At 35.6% G+C, this 19,685-nt stretch overlaps 1 protein-coding gene across 1 annotated transcript in view; it reads right to left on the bottom strand.

The window, feature by feature from the left end:
- Nucleotides 1–18,805, bottom strand: part of ANKMY1 (ankyrin repeat and MYND domain containing 1) — a 44,131-nt gene extending 25,326 nt beyond the window's left edge. The window contains exons 1-9 of the mRNA XM_087933155.1: nt 18,664–18,805; nt 16,146–16,443; nt 10,521–10,667; nt 8,979–9,448; nt 7,394–7,610; nt 4,628–4,792; nt 3,289–3,659; nt 1,325–1,496; nt 218–370 (exon numbers count right to left, since the gene is read on the bottom strand). Coding sequence (XP_087789281.1) covers nt 218–370; nt 1,325–1,496; nt 3,289–3,659; nt 4,628–4,792; nt 7,394–7,610; nt 8,979–9,448; nt 10,521–10,667; nt 16,146–16,443; nt 18,664–18,698 — 2,028 coding nt within the window. The 5' untranslated portion in view covers nt 18,699–18,805. The remainder of the gene's footprint in view (nt 1–217; nt 371–1,324; nt 1,497–3,288; nt 3,660–4,627; nt 4,793–7,393; nt 7,611–8,978; nt 9,449–10,520; nt 10,668–16,145; nt 16,444–18,663) is intronic.
- Nucleotides 18,806–19,685: the final 880 nt, after the last annotated feature.

The following is a 19,685-nucleotide window of genomic DNA, read 5'->3' as shown; positions in this document are numbered from 1 at the left end:
ACAAGAATACTATTTCAAGTTAGAAAGATAATTTTATAGGCCAAATTTATAGGTGGAAGAAGCCTCTCTTCCCGCTCTCTGTTTCACTCTCTTTCTCCCTCCCCCACATCTCTCCATACACCTTGTTGTACTGCTTTTTGTTTGTTATTTTTTATTTCACTATTATTTTGTGTGTGCTTTTCTCTTTGTTCTGATTTATTCAGTAAATAAATAATACCTTCACTGGAATTTTATCTAGTCGGAATATATCGTCCTCATCTTGTGCCCTGACATCAGGATCTGCAGCAGCATGAAGTAGTAATTCTGTGATTACAATCCCTTCTACACCAGAAAGGGCAGCCGCAATATGAAGAGGAGCCACACCCCCAAGCTGGGAAAACAAATGCTACATTTATTTCCACAGCAAAGCACAGATTACTATAACATTTCACCACTGTAGGCACTCATTACATTAAATGCTCATTATAATAAAAAGGTGTTCCAGCTTCCAAATGAGCATCTGATCCATATTAGCTAAGTTTTAAGAACTAAAGAGAATGAAACCTTAGGAAATATAATTGCCCAAGTCATTATTATGAGAAATTAAAATTTTTCATCAAATAAAATCAACCTTCTTTGTTATACTACAGCTTAATACACTAAAAGTTTCTGAACCAAGCTAGTAAAATGACTAATCAGTAGCAATGAAACAGGAACAGAGAACATAATAGAGTAAACATGCTTTTTTAAATTAATACAAGGCACCATAAACAATTTATGTGCAGCTTAAAGTTGATATGGTTAAAGCATAAGTCATTGAAATAAGTGGGTTTCAAATATTTGTCTACTTCTTTAAACAATTATGAATGTTCCATAATACTAGAAGGATTTAGAAAAGAGATACGCTTTTAACAACTTATTTTTACAACTTATTTTATAGGAAAAAACACTTTTTAATAGACCAATGCAATTTCACTGCAATATCTCATTTTGATACCAATTTTGAATTAGAAATCACCCACTAGGCAATGTCCATACAATACATAGCTCTGAGAGTGAGACAGGTAATCTCTGAATTTGATAAATAAAATAAATGAAAACTTATACACTAACTCAGTCACTATTCACATGAGACTAAATAAACTCTTTTTATTTGTTACCAGATTCAGAAAACAAAAACAGATTTCATAAGTATGTGGCAAGCTAGCAAACTCTTAGTTGCGGGCTACATTTGTGATGCACACTGGAAGAATTACAATTTATATCAGAGCTTTTACATCCTATTGTAATTTAAAACTGTAGTTTTTAATTGAGAACACTATCCCATAAAAACAAAATATCCTACTCTGGTTGGAAGTCGTATGTCAGTCCTTGCTCCAGCTTCTAGAAGTATTTGCACAACTTCTGCATCAGCGGATTTAACAGCAAAGAACAGTACATGCATTGGGATGTTGGAAATATTTGGGTCAGCACCTCTCCTTAGGAGCACTTTAATTATAGACATTCTCTTTTTTTGTCTAAAATCCAGCAGAAAAAAGACCCATGTCAATACCTAAAAACTGAAAACATTAGTATACATAATGCTACGCAAGCAGATAAGAAGTTCTATAACCAGATATTCATCCTCTGATGCCAAATATTAGGAAGATACGAGGGTTGTTGGGTTGTTGTTGTTGTTTTTTGCAGGCTCTCCTAATTGATGGGATGCAGGCAACAAAATGATAGTTTACATGCTTATTTTCTAAATAAGAGAGCTCAGCCTGCACTATTATTAGCATGTTTAAGGTAAAACTGGGCTTTATTCATGCTTGTGACATACTGATCAAAATTGCATAACTAGAATAGTATCCTAATCATTACCAAGAAATATTGTATTTTTCTTGATAAAGATATTACATGACAGCTTCAATTGACAACAGCCATACAGGAAGTCCTCAATTTACAACCAATTGCTCAGTGACAGTTTGAAATTACAGCAGACTCTCCAAAGGATAGGAACACACGGTTAATAATAATAGTTATATACTAGGTTAATACAGAATGGTGAAAATGAAAGAATCAGAATGAATTTTGGAGCAGGGGAATGGGCAATATTCTGAATGAATATGTTCTGGGGAGGAAATCATTCCAAAAGAATATTAAATGTATGGGTAGAAGCAAGAAAAGAAAGCATGGCTTAGAACAGAGCAAAAAGGACTAACTACACAGCAACACTGAGGTGTATAGAATAATGAAAATAGTAAAAATGAAAAAGGATGAACTGAAAGAGACTATGGAAGAATGCTTAAAGAGAAAGGTTGCTGCAAACGAAAAAAATAAGAAAAAGACACAGCTTAATGTGTACATTGAGAAAAAAGGTAATTGCAAAGAATAAAGTGAAAAAGAGCAAGCAATGTTAGATTTAAAAAGACATAAAATACAAAGTGATTTTTATGGAAACAAAAGCTGTTTTTGAAGTGAGCAAAGAGAGCTAAACAAATTGACACAAAATTGGAACCATTAACATAATCTATTCAATATTTCACACCATATCCAGAGTTTGCAGTAAGTTCAAATTATAATACCACTAGCTCGATACCAGTGCTTCGCTACAAATATATGTGGTCAGGTTTAGTTCTTGGGGATGAAAATGGGGCGCGGATTCTGCCTCTGCCTACCAGCATCCATCGGTATTCATCTGGCTAGCGTCCTGTCAGTGTGTGAGAGAATTGAAGACTGTTTAGAAATTGAAACAGTATTTACTGTATGTGCAAGGAGATAGCAAGGGGCCTGGGCATGGCTTAGCTCAACTATTCTGTACTAAAGTTGCTTGCTGCTGTGAAACTAAAACTGAAACTCCACTCCTCTGCTTGTGTTTTGCATTTGGAACAGATTTCTTTTCAGGTGGGGAGGGGGAGTAGAACTCCTTAGCATCAGAGCGTGTTACTAATAATATAGGAAATACTAATGCTCTTATGGTCATTTTGAAAAATCCTTTCTTAGTGAGCACCTAGAAGCCAAGAGGAACATACATGCCAAATTTCAAGTGTGTAGGCTTTACAGTTCTGGAGATTTTGTGATTATGTGTGAGTGTTATTTCACTTTTATATATATAGATTATCAAGTAATCAAAAAGTTTTGCAGTATTGCGAGCAAGTTTTTATCAGTATATTGCTTGATTTTCATAAGAGTTCCTTCAACCTTTATTCTTAGAAATGCCTTACAAAATTAATTAACCTCTTAACTACCTTCAGAAAAAGATCTAGCACAGGGATTGCTTTGACCATGGTATTTCAGGTGATTCATCTATGGTGTCCTAACGTCACTTACTCTGTTAATGATGCTGCCATTCTCCTTAAGGTGCCTTCCTGATGAACAGAGTCCCCAATATCTGGGTAACACTGAGTTTGTAACATATGGTGGCTAAGAACAACTGCACCATGATGCATAGTTTCTGGAGAAATCTTAATTTTGTAGTTGTAAATACCACAAATTGTCCCAGAGCTCTTTTCTCCATTGTCTGTTTCCTCCGATGACTTAATTTCAATATCTGGGATAAATTCTGTCTTTTCAACTGAGACTGACAATGCTTCAACTGATGGGGGGGTGGTAGCATTTGTACTTGCTTCAGATAATTGAGATATATCTGACCGTGATAATGGTACAGATTCTTTAGACATTTCTTCAAGGATGTTTTCTAACTGTATAAAATAGGGGAAAAAATCACTTGTAAAACTAACAACTATATCTTGACAAGAAGACAATATATGATTAGGATATGTTTTTAATGTTCAGATACATATATCTCTATAACCAGGTTGTTATGCAAGCTAGTAAAGAAGTTAGGTAACGTTTTACCAAAATTTTGCAAAGGTGATTTTATTATATCACCTTTTCCTCCTTGCTTCCTTGCTTGCTTGCTTGCTTCTTGCTTTCTTGCATCCTTCCATCCATCCATCCATCCATCCATCCATTCATTATGGAACTCAAGTAATCTCCTATCCACAAATACTAGCCAGACTTGGATTTGGCCAGTTTGCAGCTTCATATGACTTCAGAGTACGTTTATCAGTTATACCACTAGATTACAGACAGCAAGAAAATGATGTTTAACTGCTATTTGGTTTTTGAAAACAAAACGTTTAAAAATCTGAAATATGTTTTAAAAAAATTTCAATAAGCACTGCCTGTACTTTACATTATAAAACTAAAAGTGAGAGAAAGGACACTTAGGGACCAATCCCCATAGAGGATATGTAATCCAAGCTTTTAGGGATTTAAGACAGAGCAGTAGAGCAAATACCACAATACACAGAAATAAACATTTTAAGTAAAGAACATTTGGAATTGTAGGTAACTCCATTCCTATTGGATGTAGCTTAGCAACCAAATTAAACCCATATTAGCAAATTTAACTTTCATTTGAGAAATGCAGTTTCACAAACATAAAGGCCCAAGGCAACTTCAAAAGGAAAATCCAGTATCCACTGAACTTAGTACAATAGCAACAAGTGTAAATACAAATCATGGGGATAAATTTACATCTTTACCTCTTCATTCCATACAATCAGGACAATTCAGTCAAGTGCATGCTCTCTGTATCAAAAATGAAAAGTGTGAAAGATCTTGCTGAAATTAATTTCAGATTTACATATTATGAAACACTAACCTCTTTTGAAAAGATATTCCTTTCGGCAATATTAGGCTGAAATCCTTCTGCAGGGAAATAATGAATCATACACATGGACAAAGTTGACAATCCTTCATCACTGCATTTATTCACGTCAGCTCCACAATCTAGAAGAAGGTTGATGATGTCTTCTTGATAATTCAACTGCACAAACAATTTCAGTTATTTTCACAAAGTTTTTTTACACTCTGCATATTTTGAGATTATGGATTTGATTTCTTCAGTGAATATGTATAATGAGTTTATCACTCCTTGTCTGGTGTTCCAAATATCTTTGGATTACGATTCCAATAATGTGCAGATTACATGTTGGCTGGACATTCTAGATCAGAGGTGGCATTGAGCAGGTTCTAACCAGTTCTGGAGAACTGAGAGCGGAAATTTTGAGTAGTTCAGAGAACCAGCAAATACCACCTCTGATTGGAGATTTTACAGTATCCTTTCCCTGCCATACCCACCAAGCCACACCCAAGGAAACAGTAGAAAAAAAAATTGAATCCCACCACTATTCTAGATGTCGTAATCTAACCAGTTCTATAAGGTATGAAACTGGGGGAAAGTGGTCTACAGTGACTGTACAGTGACTATTCTTTCATATTTTCAACTGCTGTTGACAAACAGCATAAATTCTTTCAAATTGCTCAAGCAACCCAGAACTGTAATAATCTCTGACTTTTTACAAAGATGCCTAACATGCTGAGAGTAATTAAGCTGGAGGTGGTCTAACTACAAAGATTCTTGAAGATTCTTGATTATTTAGATTCAGTTTAGACTAGGTTCTAGCCTGATTACACGTACATTACCAACACAACATCTTTGGTTAATTCAGTCTTCTAGACATTTTAAAATCATCAGGACACCCTGCTCTCACATTTTCAGCTGGTGGTTAAAAAGATGGTCCATCTCTGCAGTGACAGCTGCCCTATGGAGTAATGCAAGGGCCCAGTGCTGATCTATTTGAGGCGTCTTTCAAAGACCTTTGTTATTATGTTTGTTGTTAATCTTAATACCTGCTATTAGGTTTTGATTTTTTTTAATTTCTTTATTTGTCAAGTGATTATAAGATAACAGGTATAAGTATAAACATAGTTATGAATATGTGAAATGGATACATATAAGAGAAATAAAAAGAAACAATGGGACAGGAATCAAATTGTGCGGTTTACCTTGAGTTTGTATCTATTGTGTGCTCTTGCATTGTTATGATTGAAGCTGAAGTATTCATTGACAGGTAGGACATTGCAATGTATGATTTTATATACTATACTTAGATTGGACTGAAGGCGGCATAGTTCTAGGTTTTCTAGGTCTAGAATTTCAAGTCTGGTGTCATAAGGTATTCTGCAACAAGTAGAATGGAGAACTCTTCTTGCGAAATATTTTTGGACTTTCTCAACTGTGTTAATATCAGTGCCATGCTCCTAGTGGAAACTGACTCTGAGGAAGAGGAGGAACAGCCAACAGGGAGTGGGAGTGTGGCTCCAGAGGTGGTGGTGGAGGCTGGGGAAGGGCAGAAGCCGGCTGAGCAATCAGAAGAGGATCCAGACCCATCCCCTATCCATCCTAGGGCATGCAGAGAGGAGAGGATCAGGGAAAAGCGAGGTCTACTCAGGAGGAGATTACCATGATCCTTGTGGCTTGCAGCTGGAAGCTATGTATATAAGTTTGTAACTGTGTAGTCAGAATTGCTGGAGTCAAAATTTAGTGTTTCCTTTGAAAGAGGTTTATCTTTGTTGGCGTTCTTCCCATGGACTCTCCCCGTTATCTTCCTGGAATATATGATTAATTATCTTGGCTTGCATCAATGCAGTTTGTTTTGGTTTCCTTTTGCCTCATTTTGCTCACTTCCCAGCTCTGCCCAGCCCGCACGGCTCCGGCGCGGCCCTGGCAGGATGAGCCGAGGGCCCGGCGGGGAGGCGCTCACTGCCTTGGTGAGACCTCTGCCGCCGGGCAGGAGGGCCCAACTGTCAGCTGCACTGGGCACCCCAGGTGAAGCTCTTCATGCTCTGCCCGGTGCCAGGCAGGGATGGCAGCTGGGTGCTTCTCCCGAGGTGGGCCGATCCTGTGCTGCAGCCCCGGGAGATTCACCTCCCCACATCGGGTTGGGCTGCCCTCTCGGGCAGGGGAGGCTTTGTTGTAATAGGGTGTCATTTTTAAAATAATTCGCTTTACCTTCGAAGGCAAAGGGAAGGCGGCGACAGGAGCGCCTGAAGCCAAGTGTCTCCGCAGGGCTCCGTTTGCAGGGAGGAGCCCTGGCTGGCCACACGTGGCTGTGGCAAATGCTGTAGCATTGCTCTAACGCAGGATAGGTCTGGTCTTGAGCGAAGTTTTTTATGGGTGGGATTGGTTTTTGCAATGGCGTTTATTGTATGAATGAATATACATTTGCTGGACTCATTTTTGCAAACAACTCTACAAAATCTTGGAGCCACAGAGCCGTCATTGTATTTGAACTCAGGGCCATCTCTGATTATTTCAATGATATCTTCAGGAGAGATGTTTGTTGTATTTGAGTTGCTTATGATATTGTGAACTTTTGTTTATAACCATGCTTTAATCCCATATTTATAGCCACTGTAAATCATTTTAGGATTAAGAACCAATGTACAAATACTATAAACAAACAAACATATTTTAAATGGTACAATATTGTCACAATACAAAACAACCCTGACTTTAGCTGCACTTTTATCCACCCTTCAAGGTTCACCATGCCTGAAAGCATAATATATAGTAAGAACTTACAGCAGCAGCAGAAAGAGCTGTATATCCACTCATATCTGCTATATCAGGATGGGCCAGATTTTCCCTCAGAATTTCATAAACTCTTTTATAGTTTCCTTCTGCTGATTTCTCAATCAGTTCTTCAGCAATAAGCTCTTTGGGACCTTTAGCTCCAAAACCGTACCGGTTGCCTTTGATAATAGCATTAATATTCCAGTCTATGTCACTCTGGCAATGCCTGAAAGTAAGCAAAGCCATAAAAAGCTAGAAATACAGTAGAAGTACAGTTTTGTTGTTACATGCTAGTTAGATGGACAGATAAGACACAGTGTTTTTTTCCCCTTACTTCTTCTTATCAAACTTTGCTCTAATGCTGAGTGAAATGATAATTCTGGATTTTACTACAGACTGAAGATATGAAAAATCACAGGACCAAGTATCCCCCTTCATTCAATATTCTATCTGCATAAAAAAATATTCCCTCTCAACAGGAAATTAACTAAGATGGGGAAAGGATTTAATCTTGCTCTCTCATGTGTTCATTTATTTAATATGAAGAACAATTCATCATGTAAATGATCATTTTCAATCTAAACAGGTATAGATAAACAAACATTAATCATCCAAATAAAGAAAGTTTTTTACTGTTCCACTGTTTGGGGGGGAAAAAAAGGTAAGAAAATGGCTGCAGGAGCACATAAGAATAAATCCTATGTGCCTATGCTCATACACGTGCACAAGTATTTATACAGGATTTTTTATTATTTTCTCCAAATGACCACATTTTACAGTACTAGAACTAAACAATTAGTTAAACTAAATGCAAATAAATTGAGGGCCAATAAAAAAAGTACTTTTTAAAAACAATACAGCTAGGGAACTTCATGCCATAAGATCAAGTGATGGCCGCCTATTTAAACTTTAAATTTAAATGATTTTAAGAGGCTCAACAGACTCATATAAAATATTAGTTATCTTTAGTTATTAATCTTCATAGCTCCTGAAGCCCAGAAAGCTTCTAGTTGAAAGTGGCTGTAACCCTCCCCGACTTGTTTGTGAATTTCTCAAATCCTCTTAAGTTGCTACCGTGTGTCACATAAGGCTGGACTAGATTGGATCTCTCCCTTTCTACAGACTCTTATTTGTTATGTTTCTCTCTCTCTCTCTCTCTAAGCCTCTGCCCAATCTTCTTAAACATTTAACTAATTGAAAATAATTAAACATTAAGATAAATATAAATAAAAGTACTTCTGATAACTGGAATTTGGATGGGGTTAGAGAACCGGTAGAATCAATCAATCAAGATTTCAAATAATATTTTAAATAATATCTTTGAGTACCTGATAAGTAGTACCCCCAGTAGGCACAAAGAAAAGGAATGAGCAAAATAATCACTTGTACAGGCTTTTGAGGAAGAATTAAGAGGGTAAGTAAGAAAGAAGGTATATTTCATCAGCTGTTGAAAGGATAGAACGAAGCATATGGTATAAGCTTTGAAACATACTTAACTGAATTGTATAAGCTATTCAGTTGAAGAGAGATATGAAAAAGCAACAGAAAATAAAATTTCAACTACATTTTCATGTTAGCAATTATCAGTTCTTACCTATACTTATATATGTTTTTCTGCATCTTAACCAGAATAGGGGTTATGTTTGTTATACACCATGGTTGTTCAGAAGCGTGATGTTTTCGTTTCTTAAAATATTGAAAATCAAACTCTTTCAAGAAGGATTGTGTAAGAGGAAGATTATCTGCATCAATTGAATATATATACATATTAGCAGGCAGCGTATAGTTGTCATCATTTAGGAGAAGGCGTTTGAATCTGTAGAAAAATGGATCCTTTTCTTCATTCAAGTCCCATATAGAAGTGCTTTCCTCTGAAATATATTGCTGTTTAGACTCAGCATCAAAATAGATACTGAGTTCTGGGAAATCAAAAAGAGTAAAATGCTCAGGAATTTGGGTACATAGTTTAATAATATGGTGTCGATGCCACAGGCCAACATCTTGCCTATCATCTGGATAAGTTTCAATTCCTGGTCCAAAACGTTCATCAGACTTGTAAAGCCCCTTTAGAGGGAAAAAAATGTTCAAAAACAAAAGAAGATATGACAGAATAATATAGACAAAATACAGAAAATAATGCATCTTTAATTTATTTGCGTGCTTATTTATTCAAAGAATACTAAAAAAATTAAAGGATTAGCAATACTATGAAAGAAATCAGCAGTCTATAACCCTGTAAATAAATGAATAAATTTTGCACTACTCTCAAAACCATCCATAGCCTTGAAAAGAAATAGGTTTCTCAAATATTTGTTGAACTTATTCATTTCACAAACATGATAGTATAGTGTTACTATTAGAATTCATAATTTATTATTATTAATAGAACAGAATAGAATTCTTTATTGGCCAAGTATGATTGGACACACAAGGAATTTGTCTTCAGTTCATAAGCTCTTAGTGTGCATAAAAGATGTAAGTGATAAATCATGATCATAGTCATCATAAATACACTCATTATGAATCATAAGATACAATGTTTAGTGATAGTTATAGGATACTAATAAGCATTCAAAACAGGGGTGGGCTGCTGGGGGTTTGCAGGGGTTTGGGAGAAACCCTAGCTAAGATTCTGTGCAGTTCGGAGAACCCCCAAATCCCACTCCTGGATGGCCCTGCCCACCCCTCCCCTCCCCAGAGTCTCCATGTGGCCTGTTTTGGATGCAGGTAAGTGCAGGGCGCACACGGAGGCTCAGGGAGGGTGAAAACGGTTGTCCCGGAAGTTCGAGGAAAGCCTCTGGAGGCTGGGGAAGGCAAAAACATCCCCCTCCACGGTGCAGGAAGCCAACTAGGCCACGCCCACCATCGCCATGCCACCCAGCAACCAGGCAGAGAACCCATCGCTAAAATTTTGAAGCCCACCCTTGAATCAAAATCACACTACGAAACTAAATAAAGCAATATAAATCATAAAGATACAAGCAACAAGGTTATGTAAGTAGAAAAGGAGATAGATAATAGGGATGAGACGAATAATAGTAATAAAGTCTTAGTAAATAGTTTAACAGTGTTGTGAGAAATAGTTGTTTAGCAGAGTGATGGCATGCTAAACATATGGCATAAAAGTTTATGTTACCTGAAATTGTTTTCCATCCGTAAATTCCATAGTCCCATAGCCTTCTTTACGATTAAGATAAAATGAACCTGTAAATCTGGAGCCATTAGGCCAAAAGTAAACTCCTTTGCCATGACGGTAATCTTTATAAAATTGCCCTACGTATCTCTGCAATAAAGAAAAAAAAATAAATGTATTCTACTTACATGAATATATTCCACTACATCTAGAGAATTCTAATTATTAAGATAAGCAATGCTGCAACATCCATGGATATAGTTCATCTACCTCATATTATGTAGCATCTGCATGCATTTTTCTGCAATCACAGCATTTCAAAACACAGCATTCATGACTAAATGATCCCATACTGTATATCAAAATTACAAGGCACTTTGGAAGAAATTTTCAGGATGAAAAATTTTACTTTGAACCACAGATGATTTTGACTTTATAGTTCTTTAATCTCTTTCCAGAGTATTCCAATTTTCCAGCAGCAATTCTTAAACTTAAGTAGTGAAAATTAAGCTATTCTGAGAATAGGTTAACTAAATACCACCTTCCATTTTTCACCTTTCATTCCCAACATGCCAGCTTTTCAGTTTTCTTGTCAATGAATGTTTAAATGTGTAATTCTTAATTTCTACTCTAAGTTTTAAATTTTCAGGATGGCTTTTAATATCTACTCTTTCTAAATGTTTGAACTCAAGTCAATGTTTTATAATTTTTTTGAAGTGTAGAAACATTTATCAAGCATACAAAAGAGGTTGAGATAAATAAGGAATTCTTATGCCAGTACTATATTGCCTGGCTTATTCTCAATTCAGATGGTGCATGTGAAAATCCTTGCACTTTACCTACTAGGTAGCACTTACATTTATATTAAATTATGCAACATTAGGAGCTTATGTACAAAAGAAGCTCAAGTACAAATTAAGGCTTGAGCACAAAGCTACTTAGAGTTGTATGCATTTTTTCTATTTTATTCCTGATATTGTCTATACATGTTGAACAATTAATATTGTGTTTTAAGAAAATTGAAAGAGAAACCAGGTAAGAAGATTAAGCATTAGATATATCTGTAAATAAACATAAATTAATACAAACAATGTATATAGTTATATTTTTTAAATAGTAAGAGAAAAAATATATAATTAATCCAATGAAAATCCTAAATTAAATGCAAACACTACAAAAGATTTTTAGTATGTATAATAAGTGGAAGAGCATTGAATTTTCAAAGAAAACTCAAGATATAAATGCAATAAATTATGTGATTTAAATTCTGTTGAGAGGTTCAACTGAAGATATATAAGGTGAATGTGTATAAGATGGGTACTAAATAGGGCATGCACATTAGGCCTGCTTATTTCTCTCTGTAACTTCCATACATTCTGCTGCAAGTTTGAAGGAAAGCTGTATGTATACATGGTTTGAAGACAGGGAGAATAATCTGACTTAGTCAAATATTTTAAAAATCAATAAAATGATTAACACCACTTCTACATAAGAAATTTCATAAATAAACTATGCATTGGTTTAAACATGTTCTTTTGTAAGTTTTGACTTTCAATCATTCACTGGATATTCTGAACTTTGGTATAATTTCAACCTCCATAGTCTTATTATACCATAAACCATTAAACAAACATGAGAAACTTCAGCACACAGAGAACTAATATATGTAGAATTGGGTAACCAACTCTGAGTTAAAGGGAAAACCTGATTTATGGAAACCTTTGTTTACCTTACTAAAATATTACAGTAAATTATAATTACTGAAAATCAGAAAACCAGATGGCAAATTTAAACACATAGAAAAAGAACCCTAATGGGCAAACCATCACTCAGGTTTAGTATCTGAAGTAGACCAATCAATAAAAGAGTCTTTTGTTTAAGAGGTGTCCATATGTATGTATGATGAATAATTATTTCAAAGCATGTTACAAAGACCACCTAAAGATTCTAGGCCCAATTGCTCTTATAAATAAAGATGTTCCAAGCATTCATAGGAATGTTGTACATTCTGCCTTCTAAAAAGCTTCTCCTGGGATGCATCTATAGGATACATAGGAAAGCCATCAATATACACAGTGCCTCGCATATGCACTGAATCCCAACCTATTTTCTACATGTTGATAAATTTATTGAGAGAAATCCGCAAGTTTTCTTAAAGTTCTCAGAGAAAGTTTATAAGAAATAATTGAACAACAGTAGTAATTTACAACCAACTGCCAGTATATATCACAGCTCACAAGGGAACAAAAATTGAGATTTTAACTTATATTTTCAAAGAATTTTAATATAGCAGCAGCATCTGCAAGCCTAGGAAATTTATTCCACTTGGCTTCATCCATAGAAAATAACTACAGCTATACACACTGAGAACTGCAATATTTAATAAAAGAGAAATCTGTGGAGGATAAAACTCAAACAAAACTATAAATCCTAACCAATCCACGAATTTTATTCTTGGTAAATTTCATCAATATTGAGTTTACTGCATGAATTATCACACAGTAAAAAAGAGAACTGAATAATTGCTATTAGAATGATATATTGGATTCTCTTCTAATAACCATTATTCCAGATACAGTAACTAAGGAAGGTGCAGTAATTGACAAAATATATTAATAACATATGAATTATATCTGAAATGAGTAAATAGGAACTATATCTATACATTTGAGGCTATCATTAACAATTTTCTATCAAACTCAAACAATCTGTCTTAGTTTAAATATATAATGGCATTCAGACATTTATGTATTGTCTTCTCAATCTGAACCCCCACATGAAAATACTCTTATAAATAATCCCTTAAAAATCTATTAAGAAACTAGAAGTTAATAGTATTTTTTTCAGGTGTGAATCCAATTGATTAGTCATTTCAAGCTATTAATTCAAAAATCTGCATATAACACAGGCTAATAAGGGACAAGAAAAGTACTTGAAGAGTCAGTTTGGCCTAGTGGTTAAGGCACCAGGCTAGAAAGTAGAAGATCATGAGTTCTAGTCCTGCCTTAGCCATAAAAGACAGCTTGATGATTTTTGGCCAGTCACTCACTTTCAGTTCAACTTATCACACAGGGTTGTTGTTGTGGAGAAAACAAGAGGAGTGTGTTTTGGAAATTTTCACCCCCTTGGGTTATTTGTAAAAATAATAAATGCAGAATATACATAAGTTTTAAAAAAAATAAAAAAATCCTAAAATAGCCCACTGTAGCTTTAACCTAACTACTTAAGTACACTAGTAGAAAATAAACATTTTCAAACAGTTGCTTTTTATTTATTTACACAAATATGAATAGAATCTTATATTAAACAAACTTTTATTGCAAATTGAGATATTTAAAAACAAGGCATGCAATCTCCCTAAACCTCATATTATCATCAAATATTCAGAACTGTGAATTTAAGTAACATTGAATATTTATAAATGCACTGTAGATGAATTGAATTGAAGTATTCCTTCCTTTTTCTTTTTCTTATGCTAAAGCAATTGGTGCTACCTGGCTATTAGCCACTGCTACATGTTCTTTTAGTAAAAGAAACTTCTGGGAAAAGCTAAATTACATATCTAATGCACTCCATAAATCAGGTTAGATTATATGCTAAATGTTGAATAAAATAAACCATAAACATTAAAGTAAGGATCAAATCGCAGTATAATTGCAGAACATTTCAAGCAAAAGATTCCAGACTCAATCCCTGGCATTCCTAGCTAGAAAAATCTGATAGCAGTTTAAAAACCTCTCTCTAAAAGACAGATAGAAATAATGGGCTAGGTAGTCCACTAGTCTGAACTGATAAAAAGGCAGTTTCTTATTGTAATTTCGTACTATTAAATCTCCCACAAGAAGTTTTGCAATAGATTGTAAAAAAATTTCAAGCTTAGCATTTGATGAATCCTATGGAGTGGGCAATGTTTTACTTTGAAAACATACAGTGCAACTCAGGGATCTATGCCAGTTTGGCTTGGGGATAGTCACCCTAAATGCACAAAGGTATTTATAGGCATTTCTGCAATATAAAGCCTTTTTTTTTTTTGATATAGACATGCATAGTAACACACAGACCTGGTTTTCAAAAGTTTACTCTGGTGGAATAAAGAAGGTTGGATTGACCAAAGATAAATAATATATTATAAGGCATAAAAGAAAAGTATCAATACATAACAACGAGGTAGCGATATAAGTTAAAAACAGGTGTGGTTATATGACACAAGTTAAGGTGATGAAAACAAAAGAAGATCTTGCAAACTGTTAAAATAAGAATACTTTTAATCCTGTAACCTCTTTCTTTCTTTCTTTTCTTAAAATTCTTTCCCTCTCTTCCTCTTCTCTTTTCTTTCTTTTCTTTCCTTCTTTCTTTTGCTTATTTGTGTATGTATTGTGACTGGTTTTAATTGTAAAAATTAATAAACTATATTTAAAAAAAAAAAAGAAGGTCAGACTCCTGTTCAGCTATAAAGGACTATTCAAGGACTCGTTTGGCAAACCAATAGGAACGCACAAAAATATAGTTTGATGGTTTTCTTCAAATTACTTCTTTTGCTCACAACCTCTTTAAGATATATCTTAGCCTCTGTTTCATTCAAATCTAGGCATAAATACTAAAATAACCACAAAGTAACCACAAAACCTAGAGAATCAGGAGATGAGGTTTCAGCCAAGCCTTAAACCTAGAAGGTTTACTGAATATGATGCCTACTGAAAAATATATCTCCCCAACTGGCATAAAACTGAAGCGGTTTAAGGCAGGGATCCCCAACCCACAAGCCACGATCCGTATCTACAAACATTAGAAAAAATGCAGAATATTAAAACAATAACGACCTTAAATTTAAAAACTGAATTAAAATAAAACTAAGCAGAATGAAGAGAAAGGCACAAAGTGCACAGATAGAGGAGTGGGCTGTTCTCTATTCCATTATACAATTCCAACATGCCACACCCGCATTAAGGCCTCGGGCTATGACCTCACGGGGCAAGAGGTTCTTGAGGGCTGAAACCATGGCAGAAAAGGTTCTTCTGGGCCCCACCAGCTGAAAGTCTTTGGTTGACAGGGTTCACAGCATGCCCCTTCTGCCGGCATAATTGTATGCATGTATTTCTTACATGTAATTAGCTGCCCATCTCATATAGTGACTCTGATGTATGATGTCTCCTCAGAAGTAAGTCTCACAAAGTTCAAAAGATCTACTCCCAAAGACAATGCACATAGACAGTGCTTTCAGCTGTTCAGAGACAGTCCAGCTTTTTAACTATAAAACAATTTCATATAAAGCTTAAGAGAAACCAGATTATGTGAGAATCATGATCTGCCTAATACTATAACCAAAATTAATTTCCAAGAATAAAATAAAAAATAAAATTCAAAATAATTATATTGTAGAAGACTTTATTATAATTAGTATGTATAAAATAAGGCTTTTCGAATTTTCTGAAAATTGTCATCTATTAGAAAAAGTCAGAATTTTTTCTGTCATGTATTTTAGAAAATATTGTGACAGATATATTTACCTCGAGCATGCATGTTTGGGCATGAACACTAACCTTGACTGTTCCATAGCTGGTTTTATTGTGTGAAGTTGTAATAGTAATAATACTTTACAGAAGATACCAAAATATTAAACCAGTTTACCTCACCATTGTCCCAGGCAAATTCTCCATATCCAAGTTTTAAATCAAATGAAAATTCGCCTTTATAGCAAGAACCATCTGGCCATTCTTGCACTCCAGATTTATACTCAAACCTATTATTGTTCAGATCATCTTCAACTAATATATCTTGCTGTTCATTGCTTTCTTCCTCATAATCTTTTCTCTCTTCTTCTTCACCACATTCATAATCAACAGCAGATATCTGCTCAGTCTCACTTTCTTCTCCTGGGAATAAATTATTTGCTGAGAAGCCATCTCCTGGTTTATGTTTCTTTTCTCTGAAATCATAATCAGGAACAGTTACTATTCTTTATCAAATAAATTCATCCAATACCAAGCTCTTCCACACATAACAGGATGTTTCAAAATGATTTGCAAGTAAATGTATGTAGCTTAGAATCCTATGCTATCCAGGAAATAGGCTTAATTTAAATCAGCAAAAAATATTTTTGAGGAAATATGTTAAAGATATTGGAACTGTTACTAAATGTAACTGTTACTGTTATTTGCTACTAAACATAATCAAATACAAATTTGCAAAAATAAGCAATTTGGTTGCTTCTATATTTTGCACAATTAGGAAAATGGCAAATGACAGTACCAACTTAAGATAACTAAATAATGTTGAACTGGATGCAGATGTTATCATAATTATTCTAAATATCAACTTGCTGTTACAAAAAATTTTTAACTTTGAAGATAAGTCAAAATAACATATGAAGTGAAAGAACAAAGAATAGTGGCCTGAAAGCTTTGTATACTTTAAATAAAACACAGCATTTCTGCAATAGGTTGAAGCTGACACATAGTAACATTTTAAAGCAAATTATGTAACATTTTAAAGCAAACATTTTAAAGGAAATAAATTTAGAAATACTTGCTAAATTTTTCAAGAAATATGCAACTATTAAAAATATTGTTTGCTCTGAGTTGCTATTTTTATAATCACGCTTGTATAGCAGAAGAGCTTTTATCCCACAGAACAAAACCATTCAAAATTGTCATCATCCTTAGAATTTTGTACGTTGGTTGCCATAAAAATATATCCACATAATTCTCCCACAGAAACAGTGATGAGATCATGTTCTTTCTCTGTGCTTAAAATATATTTGTTTACATATATTCATTGAGCCAAACCAGCAAACAAATTCTAAATACTATTTCACTTAGCTGTTATATCTAAGCCTCAGTAATTTAGTGCACAATATACTATTTCTCCTTCCCAGAATACAATTAGTTCCTTGGGAATCCTAACTTTGAAAGGATGTATTCTTCAAGTTAAAAATTGAATGGAATTGTCAAATTTCATACTCCAGGTTTTGGCTTAAAGTATAAATGAACAATGGAACATATAATCTCAGGCCCGTATAAAGTACATCTTTAAGCACACTTGTGTTGCTTTCCCCAACACAAAGACTTCCAACAGGACTATTATTCTGTTATATCAGACAATGAAGATGGCTGTGATAGGAATTGTACATTAATCCAAGACAAATGATATCCTTCTTGTCCAAGGGTGGGAATGTCCTCCTAAGGATTTTCATACGATCACCCTTTCTCATTCAAGCAGTCGTAAAGAGGTACCAGCTACAGTGTCGGAAGTTATTTTGTATTTTCTCAACGCAATTGTCACGTCTTACCCTACTGGTGAGGAAAAATTACCAAGAAGAAAAATATGAAAGAATTGTAATGCTTTTTGATTAATGACACTTTAAAAGTCGCTGGGTATGAGTATTTTTTAGTAACATCCAGGCAGAGGCTTTTAATACCCCTATACCTCCTCTTATACCTAGTCCCATAGTTCTGTATTAAAAGCAATTATCAATATTAACATGCTCTTGTAACACCACTTGTTTGCACTTTACAGTTGCATTCATAGAGAATAACGTTGATATCCAAAGGTGCTTTTTAAGAGGCAACTGGACTTTCTGGTTTGTCTTTAAAGACATTTCGCTTCTCATCCCAGAAGCTCCTTCAGCTTTGTCTGGATGGTGGGGAATGGAAGGATTTATATTCCTTGCAGACAGACATTCCCCACCATCCAATCAGAGCTGAAGAAGCTTATGGGATGAGAAGCGAAGCATCTTCAAAGAAAAACCAGAAAGTCCAGTTGCCTCTTGAAAAAGCATCTTTGGGACAATCATGATCCGGACGACTGAGAATCTCCATAGACTGTTGATATGCAAAGCAATAGAGGTTTAGTTTTACAGTGCCCGCTAGCCGTACAAAAACTTCCCCGTGCAAAAAAAAAAAAAAAAGGATATGCGAGGAGGTGGGAGGAAACTTTCGTCCACTGATACCGCAATCCTTCCACTTTACACGTGAACGCCACGAGGCTCCGCGATCCGCCTATTCCGCCTTCGCAGCCTCTGGCCAGGCCCCTTTCATGTGGCTGCGCACACTTGCCACCGGCTTCCGCCAGAGGTCCGTTGGAACTAGGAATCTGGCTCGCACGGACGGGGAAGACCCAACAGAGCCTCTCAGAGAGTGGCACCCACCCAAGAGCCGGAGCGGCAGCCCGAATAGCCTCCATCCGATCTCAAGGTCCGCTGGACCCGCAGACGCCGCCTCATAAGGGCCGGGGGGAGGGAGAGCAGAGACGTAACAGTCAGCGAAGACGTGCTCCAAGCGCTGCTCCTGTTGTCCCTCACTAGGAAACCGGCGCAGGTAGCGGAGAAAAGACGGCCAGATCTCTCTCCAAGAAGCTCTGGCTACCCGGCTCCTGCCTGGCCTGCGCTGCATCCGAGTTTCCATAGAGATCAAGGCGGGGTTTCGTGGAGCGCGAAGTGGCTCCACCTCGCAGTTACTTTTTTTTTTAAACTGGCGCTTCTCGTTGGGAGGAAATGCTTCGTGGGAAACCGGCTTACAACGCAGTTACTTTTTTTTTTAAACTGGCGCTTCTCGTTGGGAGGAAATGCTTCGTGGGAAACCGGCTTACAATTGGTTTTCTCAGTAATCACATAAAATTCGGTGGGCATATTAATCTAGATTATATTACAAGAATATTTTTAAATCTTAGCACTTCCTTTTTGTTCAAAGGATGGGGTTCGTGTTTCGATGTTTAACTAATTCACCAGTTATGTCCCTGTGTAGAAGAAATGGTTCTCATACAGGACTTAGTGCCATCTCATCTTGCCTACTACAGCTTTCAGGTTCATCTAGAAATATGGGTTAAAATATTGTGGGAATTCTAAATGCAAACTGATAAAGTCTTGGCTCATAACCCACAAGATTTCATTGTGATGGAAAAGATAATAATGTGGATAACTGATGTGACAATACTAGGAAATAATAGAAGATAAAGAATTGGACAAGGCCTCAAAGTATTCAGATATGAAAATCAAAATTGAGATTATGGCATAAATGGAAGTCCCAGTGGCTATCAGCACACTGGGAGTTATACCAAAAAATCTTAGCACCTAGAACATCTGTGCTTGGACAGAATTTCCATCTGCCACACTGCTTAGATCCAGACAGATAGTACAAAATCCTAGGTTCTTGGGAAGAACTTGATGCATAT

Source organism: Pseudonaja textilis, chromosome 4 (assembly GCF_049901715.1).
Source record: "Pseudonaja textilis isolate UNSWEBS1 chromosome 4, rPseTex1.2, whole genome shotgun sequence".
NCBI lineage: Eukaryota > Metazoa > Chordata > Lepidosauria > Squamata > Elapidae > Pseudonaja > Pseudonaja textilis.
Note: the sequence above shows the minus strand (reverse complement) of the source record. Positions and strands in the feature narration are given on the sequence as shown.